This window comes from Branchiostoma floridae, chromosome 12 (genome assembly GCF_000003815.2).
Source record: "Branchiostoma floridae strain S238N-H82 chromosome 12, Bfl_VNyyK, whole genome shotgun sequence".
NCBI lineage: Eukaryota > Metazoa > Chordata > Leptocardii > Amphioxiformes > Branchiostomatidae > Branchiostoma > Branchiostoma floridae.
Window position 1 is genome coordinate 5,969,417 of NC_049990.1, and position 16,138 is coordinate 5,985,554.

The following is a 16,138-nucleotide window of genomic DNA, read 5'->3' on the forward strand; positions in this document are numbered from 1 at the left end:
CATCTGGGTTTCAAACATCTTCTAATCCTTAGTAGGTGTGGTCATATTCAGGATGATGCTACTTATTCTGAGGACCTACGTCGCGAGATGTAAGGAAAGTGCCCAAATAAAGAGATCGATTTACAAGAGCGTGAACCGTTTTAGAATTTGTTTGCGCCTAATATTTGACTGTACCAGGACCACCATAAGCCCTCTTTACAAATCAAGAATTTAGCTCGGCCGAGTTGTCAGCGAGTTCTAAATTACAAGGAGGTAGGACCCTGATACCGACGAAGAAACTCTGTCATTTGTTCGTAGGCATCAGAGTCATGCCTCCTCGTAATTTAAAGCTCGCTGACAACTCGGCCGAGCTAAATTCTTGATTTGTAAAGGGGGCTTTAGGAGGGCCTGGTGGAGGCTAGTAGTAACCACTGCCACAATCTATTCGCTTGTCCACGGTTAGCAAGCGAAAAGATTGAATCAGTGGTTACTGCGAAGAATGGCACCTGGTAATGGTGAAAATGCAGGTTTAGCAAGAGTTTGTCAAAATGCGTATGTAACATGGATTCATCATCAGTACAGCTCATACAAGGTCGTCTATTTTCTAAACCGCCATCAGGGAGTCGATCGTATTTGTTTTGCCTGAAAATCTACTCTGTCATGTTACTAATTGGACAGGGTTTGGTTACCTGCGAACGTCAGCCAATCCCTCAAAATCGCGCAGTGAAACAGAATCCAGAAACAGCCATGACTCTAATTGCCAGAGTTATCAACCTTGGATTGATGTGTTCAAAAATTCGTATTTTCCCAGAACTATCGTAGAGTGGAATTTGTTACCACCAAGCACAGTAGGGGCATCTTCTCTGGATAATTGCAATGAACGCTTGTAGATAGATGTGCAAAAGTTAGGTGTGACAGATCGTTGAGTGTAATATAACCAGCTGCTGCCGCGCCGCGTACCTGCGAAGCTGGTGTACATACGCTGAAGGGCGGTTATACCGTACCGGCTATATAAATTTAGAAAAACAAAACGCTGGGGTCAACGTTAATGTCTTTATTTCATAGAACGAGCTTGTCTAGGACTTTGAGCTTAACGACTCGGTTATAAAGTAGCCCCATGTGAGTGTCTGGTGAAGTAGAATTTTAAAGATTGAAATACGGTTTATTACTTTTATGAAGCCTTGTTAAAGTGTATCTAATGTTCTTTCCTAAGGGCAGCCCTAATTGTTATGTCTGCGCTATATTGCGGCCAGAAATGTCCCCTGAGCCATGCACAGACATGTCTGGTGAGCTAGTGTCCTCATAAAGCATAGATTCTACTTTATAAATCATACCCTTGTTGTTATTCTTCAGCAGGTCTGAATGCCATAAAATCTGTGATTTTCGGAGAGTGCAGTTTTTTTTAGATTGATATATACCATATAATAGTTTAGTATTTATTTAGTTTGAACTATGATTTGACTCCCCAAAATAAGTTGTATACCCCAGTCACGTTGTTGCAGTTGTCATGATGGTAGATTTGTAAGACTTGTAACTTTCGTCTTTTGAGTTCTTTTGCCTCCAGTGGTCTTCAAGTCCTTCCCATCAGTGTTAAAGATAGTCTGATAGATAGCGACCAGGGACAACATATAGTTACAAATGCGGTGGATTCAAACCAAAATCCCTGCGTCGGCTTAAAAAACTTATATTGCAATTTCTGACGTTCAAACAAGGTGATTACTTAAATTATCTACCACTTCTTCAAGCTTAAGACATTCTCGAGGCGACGACGCTCCTTAATGGGAATGTTGTAAGATAAAGCATGGTGTTCTCTTATCTTTAAGATTGATATTGCAGTGGCATTAGCGTGCGGTACTCTGGGGATGGTAAGACAACTTTTGATGGTTACGGTGGGGAGGGGTGCCATACTTAAGGCTTCGACTTTATCAGGCTAATTGCGAGTTCCTACGTAAAACTGACAATCTCAGAAAACAGATAGTGATTTGATTTGACAGGACGGCTGTTTTGTAGCGGTAACGGCATTGAGCTAAAAGGTGTTCCAATTTTCAGCTTGTTAGAATAGGATGAGATATGCGCCTCACGGGAGTAAAAGGAGTGAGTATGACGGAAAGAAGAACCAGGGAGTTGCGCACGGGGCGTCTTTGATGAATGCGTTGCTTAAACTTTTAAAGCGTTTTTATAGAACGCTGGAGGACAGAGGGAGTCGGTGTTCTTTGAGGCCATGTAGAATCAAATCTTTTTATTTCACTTTTATTACCTCCATTAAAAGTGTGTGTGTGTGTGTGTGTGTGTGTGTGCGATCGTGTTTGTGTGTGTGTTTCCGGATTTTTGTGGTCAGCATGAATCTAGTTTGTTTAGTGGAAGGAATGACATAACTGTTGACCATCGCCTTTTCAAGATGTCAACCCGGAGACCAAACTGTAAAGTTTGATCCACTCACACCGGGAAGGACCCCTACTCTTTTCGATATGTGCAGTGGGTTCTTTAACGAGATGTGGCTCTCCTCAACCACGGGAACTCCATTTAGCGTCCTATCTGAGGAACGGCCCCAACCTAAGCTAGGTGCCCAATTACACCTGAGTGAAGTGAGGAAAGTCGTGTGAAGTGCATTTCCCAAGGACACAACATTGGGGCAAATCAGCGGTTTTGAACCCAGTGCCATTGGGATTTGTGCCAAACGCCTTACCGATTCCAACTCTGACCAACATATCTGACCTTACCGAGGCTAACATGTATAATGAAACAGACACGCTACCTCATAGTTGAACATAGTGGGAGGGTGGGTCGTTCGTTATCGTTTGAATTTTACTGGCCGTTCCTTTTTATCTCCATGAAAAGGGAGATATTGTTTCGGGTGTGTTTGTGTGTCTGCCCGCGCGTGTCCGGATATTTTAGTCAGCATAACTCAAGAACCTCTACCATGATATTTGGTATGTGGGTAGGTTGTCAGAAAAACAGATCGGTTTGGGGCAACTGGTATGTGACTGCAGCAGAACTTCCATTTTTGTATCTTTTGACGTATATATGCTATGGTCTTATTTTTTTAGTGGCAGATAACTTGTTTGTTTCGTTTTCTCAAATCCTATCAGACCATTAGGCTATAAATCTGCTTCATTACTAACTACAGTTGGCAACATGTCAGTGGAGCCGATATTTCTTGCTTTGGAGGCTAATAAGAGGCAGGAGCGCTTTAAACTAATAAAGTCGATACATCTCCTCTTGCCGTGCCCACTACAGTCTGTAATTGGTATTGACAGACCACTAGACTAGTCTTGGTTCGCGTGACCTAATTAAGGGCTGGGCTTTTGAAAACATTTTATTACGTCCTCAGACATACGCGTTCTAGATTCGTTTTCACCGTCAAATTCCGTGAAAGTAGTATTTACGATAGCTACTTATTTTAATCAAGTACAGAAGGGGCCTGTATATTAGTATCATTACACATGATACGCGGCTCATACAATTATGCGGCTCATACAATTATGCGGCTCATACAATTAAATTAATGTAAATTAAGCCCATAAGGTACTTGCAGCTCAAAACTCATGACTGTTCAGACAGTTAGAATGTAGAGAACATGACATGTAATAAATCTTGACGTTTCACGGCACTATACAAAGTCGCTAGGAGGCCCAAAATACAGCCATTCCTAAATTCTAGGTCTCTTCACGACCTACCCAGCTACCAAATACGTGTAGGGTTTCTTGAGTTATCGTGTTGACAATCACATAGATAGACACACAGGCACACACAGGCGCGCGCACACACAGGCGCGCGCGCACACACACACACACACACACACACACACACACACACACACACACACACATGAATGCTACCGAAAACAGCCTTCTCGGCAAAGGAACGGATGATTGCATCAGAAATAGTTAGAACTTCGCTCCAAGGTGGGTCTATCAACATGGCCCTGGAATTCTCCACTAGTAGGGCCTGTAATCTCCCCACATTGACAGCTTTGCGGTCTAGCATTGTTTTTATCAGAGTACTTCAAGTCAGGGGGAAATGTAAATATCCCCTGCCGTAGTTACCTTAAATGACCTAAGCTTGGGTAAGCGTGACCGTTGCTCACAGTTTCGCGTAGTTAGGGCCCCTCCGTTGTACAACTAGTAGGGGTTTGGTGGAATATGCTTTTCTAAAGTAAAGTGAAGCACAAAAGAAAGACATATGAGATAAACAGACACATGTCCCCACAGTCACACACACGCAACACACACAAGTACACACGCATACTCACACACACACACAAACACATACACACACACAAACACACACACACGCACGCACACAAACACACACACGCACACACACACACACAAACACATACACACACATACACACACAAACACACACGCACACACACACACACACAAACACACACACACACGCACGCACACACACAAACACTTACACACACATGCACACACACACAAACACACACACACGCACATACACACACACACATATGCACACATGCACACACACACACACACGCACGCACACACACACACACACACACACACACATATATATGCACACACATGCACACACACACGCTCACTCACACACACACACATGCACACACACAGACACACATACACACACATGAAGCATGGACCTCTTCACTGTGTTGATCACAGTGTCCCACTTTCGCGGACTCTCACGCCTCATCAAGCAAACCCTGATGAGAGCAAACAAAATCTTTCCAATGCTCAGCAACACACAAAGGTCACATCATTCCACGCCCCACTGCTTACCACGTTAACGCGGTGGTTTTGTTAGGCTGTGCAATCATTCCACTGACCAGGCTCAGGCCAAGGGTAAACTTGTTAGGTAATCTCTCTTAAGGGCCACCAGCATCTCACAGGAGCTGGATGCGTTGGTGTGGCTGTGGCGAAGCGATTTGACACAGCGCTCAACGAATTTCATAGACAATGTCAAATCTTTTTGCACAATTTTAAGATTCTTTATTTCATTTTAAATAACGTTATCGTGTTTTCCACCTTTGCCTAAATCTCGTATTTTCCTAAGGTTTTTAGTTTCTTGGCGTAATGTAGATCTCTATTGGAGCAGCTTACCAATCTTTTCCACCGTATCAGAACCTTAAGACTGTCATCAGTAGGTAGATACCCCATGCTATGTTTGACGTCTTCAGGCAATTATAAGTATCACCCGTGTCTTCCTCGACGTTGGGACTCGATAAAGAAATATTCATTAAACGAAGATCTTGAGGCAGACTCTCTGTCGCCAACAGAGCAACTTTCAGTCATCCCACCTTACCCGTGTGCCTTTTAACATTAGACATTTAGCACATGCCTTAATTGTGTTCTTCTGTTTGACGCCATTTCTTAAAGTAATTTGCATCAGAAGATTGTTTCAAACCCTCCTGAATCTTTTAAGCTTTTCATGAGGCATTTCATAAGGCATCGTTGACCTTTGTAACCACCTCCTACCAAGAAAAAAGTCGCATTTCCTGTTATTGCATACATATATAGAGGGAAGAGATGCAAAGAGATATTTTAAAGCCATTCATCTTTCTTTATATAATAGACATTTCAGAGATGCCCCATTTCAATGCGAATTCTATAATGGTGTTGTGTGTGCAAATTATATAGCATAGGCCAAGACATTAAAAATTGAGAATCACCTTTGACAGCTTCTTAAACTGAAGTGGGACACAGTCTGCAGACACCAGTTATTCGTCTACCTTCATCATTCACTGCCTCTGCAGTCTTCGCTACATACATGGCCTAATCTAAACTTCTAAGACTCATCTTTGACAGCTTCTTTACTTGAAGTGAGACGCAGTCTGCCATCTTTGACAGCTTCTTTACTTGAATTGGGACACAGTCTGCAAGAAAAGTTGCAACCATGTATTCGTCTGCCAGTTTGGCCGCATACATGGTCTAATCTAAACTTCTAAGAGTCATATTAGCATGAAAGTTTATCTGTGTTGGTAGAATACATCATAGAAATTGCTAAACGTTCTAAGAGTCATCTTTGACAGCTTCTTTACTTGAAGTGGGACACAGTCTGCAAGAAAACTTGCAATCATGTATTCGTCTACCCCGGTTTCGCCACATGCATGGCCTAGTCTAGACTTCTAAGCCGTTTTAACAACAAGTGACGTCTATTATTTCCTTGCAGCGGCGGAGCCGGAGTCGACGATCCCTGAAGCCAGTGGGATCCACCCTCCCACGGACGTGACTTGGACGTCAACAGACCTGAACCACTCACTAACATGGCGGCCCGCAGAGGATGCCGGGACGGCCACAACGTACACCGTGGAGTGCAGACTGCAAGGGTTAGACCAAGATGTGTTTGTGGAGAAAAGGGGGGCTGTGTGAAAGGGAAATATGAAGGCAAATGAATCGGCAGTTGTTGTGTTTTGTCAAAGGAAATCACAGGACATTGATCCGTGTAGTCCCATAGTTCAAGCGCCGCAAGGGATTATGGGTTGGGTCAGAGGTTAAGGCGCACCTGATTAATACCAATGAGGTTTCATCAACCTTGATAAAACCTCCTTGTTTATACATAATTCCACGTAGAAATGTTGAAAACAAGTCTAGACATAGAATTGTTTACAAGTGAGGGAACTTGAACCTTACATCACGATGCAGCGGCTTGCAGCCCATGCGCATCCAAAACCGTGCGATGGCTTATGCCCGTGACCTTGCAATTGGAAAAGACAATGGCATTGACACACAACGCTCCCGCTGTAATCTTGCAACTTGGGTCTCACAATGTTAGAGATAGAAAAGGAACATATTCGATGTAAACGAAATTCTTAGACTGTAAGTAGACAAATTATTTATTCATAACCCTGATTCATAACGTTACATAACGTGGAAAATTTATCAGGCGACTTCTCCCGACAACCACATGAGACATCCATCATCTCTATTGACGTATGAAATACCACGAATCCTACGACATTCGATTAGTCTGTGATCTGTTGCACTCTAATGACATTTGCTGTCACATACGCTTCCTACTGATTGTTCAGGCTTTTCACAACCAAGGCCACATGCAGTATCTCAAAAGGGGGAATGTTCGCCATGTTTTTTATGTTCACGGTTTTCGCGGGGATATCTTTCCGTGCCGGGAAGGAAAAACAAAAACGTTTTGTAATTTGCTAAATTACCTGAAATTTCAAACATGGACTTGAAACAGCTGCAAACGCACCATTTTCTGTATATCAGAGAATAAAATTACCGCGAACATTTATCTTTTTACAGTAGCCATCACACAATTCCCACTATCAATATGTACATACTTGTTGTATTCCTCTCTGATCTAGGGGGTTGGGTGCCTGGCAAACCGTCCTTGGCTGCGAGAACATCACTGCGCATTCCTGCTTGATGAATGACGCAACGGACTTCATAGGAGGATGGACGGCCCGTGTCAGTGCGCATGACCAAGAACAGTCCTCGGGTTGGGCGGTCAGTCCCGACTTCAGACCGGCGAAAGACAGTAAGTATTAACTTGAAAGTTCATCTGTGTTGGTAGAAGTCATTATTGAAATCGTTAAACTGTAATATCCGACACAGAAATTGGACTCACCCAAATTTTCGTCTGAACGGTGCCATCGACTTCCTGCAACCTACGATCCACTGCTTACTGAGTCAGGTGTTCTATCTGCATAACGTGACGTCACAACAGCAGTGCATTGTTCATTCCTTGACAAAGACTGGTGCTGTTCAGTCAAATATTTTGGTGAGTCCAATTCTTGTGTTGGATATTACAGTTTAAGTATTTCAATAATGACAATGAGTTCTGTAAGTTTGCCTCTGTGGAAGAGAGGTTTTGTATAAGCTAGTTCACTGTTCTAAATACGCATGAGCAGCGATAGGATCTGTGGGTAATATGTGAAAGGTGAATGGTTCTGGCTTGTAGATAGTTCTCATCTTAACCATTGCGTCCACTATCATTTGTTTGTTTATGTTTATTAAAATTCGCCACTCGAGTGGAAGGGGCGAAGGAACAGGTGCCCTCGCCACTCGTAATAATGTTATGACATAATTTTTGTCTCAGGGGTCTTCACCGTTGACATAACACTCATAATTCCTGTCGCTGCACATGCGTGCTCGGAACGTACTTATTCTTTGCGTCTGGATGTTTGCGTCCTTGTGTGGCCACAGTTATTTGAGTACACTGTAGGTGTAGTGGACAGGAAGTGAGTCGGAAGATCGTTTCACTGCAAAGGTCAGACTTAGGGAGTGAAGGGCAGGCAGTAGAGTTCAGAGGTGGTGATAGAACCCATGTATCAGACATGACAGATATCCCAGGTCATGGGTCCATGGAAAAGGCCACTAATTCAAGGGGAGGCATTATTTTAACGAGATTTTTCAAAGCAAGGTCATTAGACCACTGCAAGGCAGTGAACTAAGAAGTTGGAAATAACTGTGCACGGAGATAGCGGTATATTTGAAGGCTGATAAGTTGTAGACAGGGGGAGACAGTTGTTGCCGGGAAACGCTGTTTTTGGTTTGTCAGCGTTTCGCAGTTGTCTATTTTTTATATGCTAGTCGCGTTCACCATTGACTAAGGAGAATTGATTAATAGACATATGTCAATGTTACTCAAAACGTACCGGAATCTCTGAATATTCCAAGAATGATTGAGATCTTCACTTGGTAAAACTACCTACTTCCTCTTATAGGGCAATGCCCATCTATAGCCCTCGGGCCACACAGTTTTGCAAGCACTACAGTAGGGGACTAGTCTCCTGCATTAATGGTTAATTCCACAGTAACGTCAATAGATGATATCCATTAATGACAAAAAATCAAAAACAATTCAGAGAAATTCTTAAAAAGCGAATATACATGCCATGGAAGTACATTTTACAGTTCAGTATATAACCGTAAAAGAATACAACGCTCGATATTTGTGTTAACATCACAGTGTAGCGTTTCAGTGTTTTGCACAACTACGCGACATTAGCGCAGATACCGTATATAATATTATTACAAACAAGACAGGACAGTAAATACTAACCTACTGCCATCGTTGTTTACATGATAAAAGTCGATCGGAAAAAACCTCTAGCGCTGTTAAAGTTTCGCTACTTTCGAACATCTATTGAAGGGACCACACAGTGCCTTTTAAATTCCGTTACCATAGCAACGCGCGTGGGACGTTCAGCTAAAGGAGAAATCCAATAATGTGTAAAAAGCTTTCCTCCTTGTCTCCCTGCTTCGGCACAAGGCTGTCTGGATTTAAACACCACCTGCACCCTAGCCAAGGTCTTTACCATATATAGAAGTGCGGAGGTTGTCACAATGTCCGCTGGCTAATGCCATGACCATGTAGAATAGCTTGACATATTCATCATCGGTCGGCTGTAGTATGTTTTGACATATTGCTCAAAACAATTTGATACATTATATTCTAGATTAAGTTACTAGCGCCGAACAAAAACTGGGATTTGTCTATGGCGATGAATACTGGGTAAAGTATGGTAATGGTTGCAGAAAGCCGAATTACCATATTTACCCAGCATTTACTGCTATCGGTAAATTCCACCTTTCGTGCAGTGTATTATATTTTACGGATAGACACTCCTTACCGTGTGCAAATAAATAAACACATCGAGAATTCTTACATCTTTTAGAAAACTGTAGATATCTATGTAATTACTATGTTGGGCCGTTGTATCTATTTTTATATATATATATATATATATATATATATAGATCTACAAATGTTTTAATGAAGAGTACCTAGATTAAAAACGTTTCTGTGTTTTGTTGTAGTAATTGATGAATGAAGTTCAATATAATGGGTGTACATCTGCTCTGACAAATATGGAGCAAGTCTAGTTGCAAAAGCAGCGTTTTGAGTTTTGAGTTTCTGTCAGAAACTGATGATGAATGTTGCTCACTGTCATTTATAAGGGAAGCTTAGGGCTATCAACCCCTTCCTGTAAAAATATACCCTGCTACAGAAACAGCAAGAAGACTCGGTGACCTATGTACCATTAAACCCATAATAGAGGGACAACAAAGACAACAGCATCAAGTATAATTTTATACGAGGGCTGCTTAAAGACTTCACATATGAAACAAGACCCAGTTCTGGTTACCATAGGAAGCTGGAGTTGCACATGTGTGATATAATACACGTAGCCTGTAGGTCATGTGTCTATATTCATTTGTCGCTGTAGGAGTGAAGCGAGGTGTGATTGTAAAGTAGGGTGAATTCGAAGTGATCACCAGGGTCTGAATACACGCTGTGTGCAGTATTATTGGTCTATTAGTACCTAATAAGTGTAACACGTTTCGTTTCCCCTAATCTGTAGGGAAATCAGATGATGTGTACGAAAACCTTTAATGGACAAATCATGTAGTCAGGATCCAGGCGACTGTTCTTAAGTTCCCTCACACCTCACTCTATTCTGGCTGTTGTAAAAGAGAATCTCTTAAGAGTTCAGTAATGAAAATAGGTAGACGACCTAGAAAGATACGTATTATATTAGTGCGACTTATGCTTTCCGCACTACCCAGACGTGGACCGTGCCAAATCTTCATTGAACAGTCCTCAATGTGCGTCATAACGCAGAGATAAAGCTATTGTAAATGTGCTGTATAAAAGATAACATGATCGGCCTGTATATCATATAACTGGTTTGAACTTAGTTAATCCTGAACTTGGAGCACGGGGATATTATTTTCGTTGTGTCTGTCTGTCTGTCTGTTTGTCTGTTTCCGCTGATATTTCCATACGTGACATATAAGCACGTCTAGACACAGATTGGCAGGAAGTAAAGTGGAAACGGTCAGACTAGTGGGAGTGACAGGAAGTAGAGTTTAGAGTTGGTAGAATACGTCAACATTGGCTGACAAGGTCGCTATGCCATGGCTCAATAGAAGAGGCTACTTCTTCAAGGGTGGATATAATTCCAGTCTGTCTATTGGTCCTTAACCGTAGAGTGACGAGTGGACACATGTAATGTTTATCAAACACTCATTATAATGGTAAAAGTCATACAAGAGATATTTCACAGAAGTATGAGATCTCTGAACTCTTGTTACGCCTGTCCACAGCGATTCTATCCACACCGCATCTGGGTCTGGACAACATGGAGGTCGGAACGGATGAGGTCACGGTGACGTGTAAACTACCCATAACCCCCTTCGAACCGAGCCAGCCATGGTATTTTTACAACGCCAGGTACACCCTGACGTGGTGGAAGGAAGGAGACAATAACACGGTAAGACTACTTTTTTTGATTGAAGTCTTTCTGTCCTCCTTAGTGCCCACGATCATTATGTTGATCATTATGGCACAGTCTTTATTTCTCGTCCTATCCGAGGGACGTCCCTAACGTTAGCTAGATACTCATGTTCACCTGACTGAAGTGAGTAAATCCGTGCAAAGTGCCTTTTCCAAGGGCACAAGATCGGTGACACGACAGGTTTCAAACTCGGGACCTCTTGGTCCTGAGCCCAACGCGCTACCGATGAACAATTAGACAGAGACAGAGTGCCGAGGCCCTTACATTTACAAAACTTATATTGACACCATGCGCCCTGGCTCATAACAAATGATAAAAGGAATGGAAATTCAATCTTTAATAGCGTTCTGCTGAGGTGATTAAGTTTCGACACCGCGATCATATTTACTAGTCGTGATCGCAAAAAGTGCACTCTTAATATGATTGCATAAAAGGTGGTACTGTATACTGTCCTTCACCCACCCACGCAATTGTGGGGGAGATATAATAGTATTCTACAGAAGACAGCTCTAATAGCCTTTTCTATCCCTCGACTATGTTTGTGGATTCAACAATTTAGCTGGATCTTCCAGGAGAGCCGTTGTCCGTGCGCAAAATGGGAAAAGCCAGGTTAAAACGAGGATGTGGTATTACTCTTCTTCGTACCATAATTAGTCATCAAAATCTCTTCAAACTAGGATAATGGGATTAATTACACACACATGCAGCACTGCATACGTATATGTAGAGCTATATGCGTGTAAATGCTTTTTGTTTCTCCTTTCAGACTTGCTAACGAAACGTATCTTATTCCTCCTATTATCACGAAAGAAAGGGGCTTTTAAAAAATTCGATCCAAATTTCCTCGTGTTCACAGACAAAAAGATAAAACTATATTTCTCTTAACATCACAGAACTCAAACATTATAGAAAAGGTGGGATACTTCGTCTTCCATTCTCTCAGGAAAAGAAGTCGAACCAAGCCAAACCAAACCAAACACTATTGTTATAGTTTAGAGTTAGCTTTTAGATTACAGTAGATACATTCTATACTGTTCTACACTATTCGTTTGTTTGTCTTCTTTCATTTTACTTGGAATTAGCACTCGGGCAGGAATTTACAATAGACTATTCTTGCTAATACCATGGTTGGTGTCTGAGATATTAGAGACTTAATTGGTACTTTAAGATCTCTTTATCTAAGTAATTAAAGCAACCTACATTAATATGCTCATGCAAAAATCGATAAAATCAATGGAAACCGCCTTTATTTTCTATATACTACAGTAAATATTTGCAACAAATATGCATACAATTGACGTTGTTAAAGAAGATTCTGAAAAAAGATATGAACATGTAAAAAAAAAAGACAAGAAAACAAAATTAGAAAAAAAACAGGCACAGATATAAGGTGAAACTCTTTTTTTTTAATGGCGGCTAGTACAGCATGCCATACCGAACACAAAATATAATTCAAATTTGATTGACGTAGGACATAACTCTTGTTAAAGATTCTGAAAAATAAAATGTACATGTTAAGACCAAAAACAAAACGAGAGAAAAACAAGCACAGGTATAAGGTGAAACTCTTGATCTATGGCGGCTAGTACAGAATGCCAAATCAAAACTCTCTAAAGACCAGTGCACACCTACGCCGGGTTGATATAAATTGGATTGTCTGGTCAGGGTGCATAAAAAAACTGCAGTCTAATAACATTCACATCCGCGAGCGCCACGATGGTAAAAGTAGGACGACTAGCCCGGCCCCAAATTGCCAACTTTAGCCAATTATGGAAATGTTTCTGTCGTCGTGACGACGTCTATCACATCCTACAGCACACTAGAGAGCAAGACAAATGTTTAGTCTTTGCAAAGCCGATGCCAATTATTTCTGACGACATAGGTTTTGACAGTAAACGGGCCTTGCTTTGAATCACGATGCGTAGGAGAGGTTAAAAGCGATGATAAATTAACCATAACGCAGTGTCGTAGATAATACAATTTCAACTTACTTGTGTCAAAAGAAGATTAACGTGATTATTTGTGGAATGAAGCATCTACTTGAAAATAACTCATTTTAATGCTGCGTTGTGTGGTGTGTACAGCAACACATATATCGACGTTTTCTAGAATGGCTGTGGACAATTATGTTTGATATGCTTTTCTGTCGCTTCATTATACTGATACCCAAAGGCACAACGGTGCTGTTTTCCTTCTATTTTGACCTCTTATGTGACTAGAGACGCGTGACTTAAGAATATTTATTTTTCCTGTCTCCACCGTTGTTTGTCTTCTTGCTGTTTTCCCGTCAGTCGATTGAACTAATACCCAAACGCACAACGGTGTTAGTTTCCTTCTATTGCAACCTGTCAAGTGATTACAGACGCGTGTTCTGTCTGAAGAAAATACTGAAGAATAGACTGTAAATGCATTTGAGTTCGCGGGGATTTAATTTCGCGGTAGCGGGAAAAAGGACTTTTCAAGGTGGCTTTAAGTTCGCGGTAGCACCATGCTCTGCAGTCTTTTACTGCTATGGAAAAATGTTCTCGGTGGTTTTAAATTCACGGTGAAGCGGCCGCCGAGAAAACCACGAACAATAAACCACCGCGAAAATTTCTGCATTTACAGTATTTTCCTGTCTCCACTGTTGTTTCTCTCAGTGTTGCTGTTTTCCCCTTACTCTATTAAACTAATACCCAAACACACAACGGTGTTAGCTACGGTTGACAACATAATAATTGTAATCATAATCAATTATCGTTATAATTATAAAATGCGTATTCTGTCTGAAAATAACACCGTTTCCGCTGTTGTCATTGTAAGCTCTGAAGTTGAATCCTATTCCCTGTCCAAAAACAGTTAAATTTTCTTCCCAGCATTTTCCATAAAGCTTGACTAAAGTAAAGTCTAATTAAGTATTTCATTTGTATTTGTTAGCAAAGTCGCTTATTACGGAAGGCTGATTGCAAAGAGAATACACGAATGACGTAAAATGGTTAAAAAAAGGTCTAGTCTATAACGTCAGATCTTTCAGAAGTTCCTAGGTGCATTACCGGGAGGTTTACCTTGTTCCAAGAACATTTACAATGAAAATGTATACCTCATATTGACCAAGGACGTTAGATCACAACGTCCTCGTATTGACGTAACTTTCAAAAGTTCAATCGAGCTTCTGAGATGCAAATCTGGTTCGCTTCAAATATGGTTGACGCACGCGGACCTATTAATTGGATTCTGACTGCCGACCCTTTTGAACCTGAGAGCAACATGCCTTTTTCGATCACACTCTTCTGAGTGCGCCTACGAAACAGGCGTGACGTCAGAGTGCTAGCAACTACCCGTCATGAATACCACGAGTCCCTCTTTAGCGCTGCCAGTGAACCGATTTTGTACGAAACAATAAAAAATCTGTCTGGCTTTCGTCTCATTTCAAGAGCATCTGAGACATCACAGCAGGTCAGGTTCAAAATTACTTTTGACCTCTGCAACGTTACATCTCATAAAAAAGGTATATAGATCATCTGGTTCCAGTAAACCCTTTCAGAAACCCTGTGTCAAGTCAAATTTTGCCCCTGCCAAAACTTTTCCCCCAGGCTGCATGGGGGTTTGCAGTATACCTAATTACAGTTTTGCACATATGTTTCATCAGAATTTTGAAAGAGGCTGTGGTTATTGCCCCTCAAAAAAAGAAAAAAATCCATGACAGACCTCAAGGTAGAAATGTGTGTCTGTTAATTAGTTAATTTTATTTCATTTTACCATGTTACATCACTCAGAGTACAGTCTGCTTTTCAGGAGTCCCTGGACACATCCAGATATCATACAGTAATTGGCAACTATACAGTAATTTAAGGAAAATGTAGCAATGTCCTGCTAACAGTACTATTGTTTCAGTCCGTTCTTAGAAGCTTTTAGTGTTGTCCGTTTTCTTTGTTCATTCCGCACCGAAAGGCTCTGGAACTGTAGGCTACCTCTGAAGGACTGAACCATAAGAATGATTAATAACAACTATTGTCACCTAACCATACGTATTTTCAAACACACAGAACACGATGACCGGCAAAGTCCTGGAAACAACCTTGACCGTGGAGGGCCTACATCCGGGCACTTCCTACTGCCTGACAGCCATGTGGTCCATCCGGGTTCCTCCTGACAGGAACAGTGACGTCAGCAGGATCGTCTGCGTCACAACCAAGGAGCGGAGTAAGACAGATCACCTTATTCACACCACCCATGTTCCTTTGCTACACGGTCTTCGTGGTAGGTTTAATAGTGTCGATAGTGTTTGGGGTTAGGTGTGAGGGTTAGGGTTTAGGTTTAGGGTTAGGGTTAGGGTTAAGGGTTAGGGTTAGGGTTAGGGTTAAGGGTTAGGGTTAGGGTTAGGGTTAGGGTTAGGCGTGAGGGTGAAGGTTAGGTGTTAGGGTTAGGGTGAGGGTTAGGGTGAGGGTTAGGGTTAGGTGTGAGGGTTAGGGTTAGGGTTAGGGTTAGGGTTAGGGTACGGGTACGGGTACGGGTACGGGTTAGGGTTAGGATTACGGTTAGGATTACGGTTAGGGTTAGGGTGAGGGTTAACGTTAAGATTTAGGGTGAGGCTGCGGGTTATCATTAGGGTTAGGGTTAGGGTTAGGGTTGGAGTTAGAAATTTGGGTCGGGGGTTAGGGTCAGGGGTTAGGCTTATGATTTAGTACCAATGGGTAAATTTCGTAAAATAGTCTGCATTTTTCTCCAGTGTTTAGGCCATGTAATTGCTTTTTTGTTCAACTTTATTGAAAACATCCTGCTCTGTTCCGCCATCCAGCCAGAGATTATTGGGATCCCTATAATCTTGCACCTACTGAAACCAATTATTTTGACAATACTTCTGTACTATATATAGGGTGGCCGTAGGGCTGCTATGAATATAAGCCATTCTGGTTTTAGTCGATG

The 16,138-nt window shown here is 41.7% G+C and overlaps 1 protein-coding gene across 2 annotated transcripts in view; it reads left to right on the forward strand.

Annotated features, from left to right (window-relative positions):
* LOC118427419 overlaps positions 1-16,138 on the forward strand; it is a 33,350-nt gene that overhangs the window by 7,551 nt on the left and 9,661 nt on the right. The window contains exons 2-5 of one of the 2 annotated variants that reach the window (XM_035837218.1): positions 6,142-6,298; positions 7,295-7,467; positions 11,043-11,209; positions 15,259-15,472. In XM_035837218.1, coding sequence (XP_035693111.1) covers positions 6,142-6,298; positions 7,295-7,467; positions 11,043-11,209; positions 15,259-15,472 — 711 coding nt within the window. The remainder of the gene's footprint in view (positions 1-6,141; positions 6,299-7,294; positions 7,468-11,042; positions 11,210-15,258; positions 15,473-16,138) is intronic. The other variant, XM_035837219.1, reaches the window with a different exon arrangement.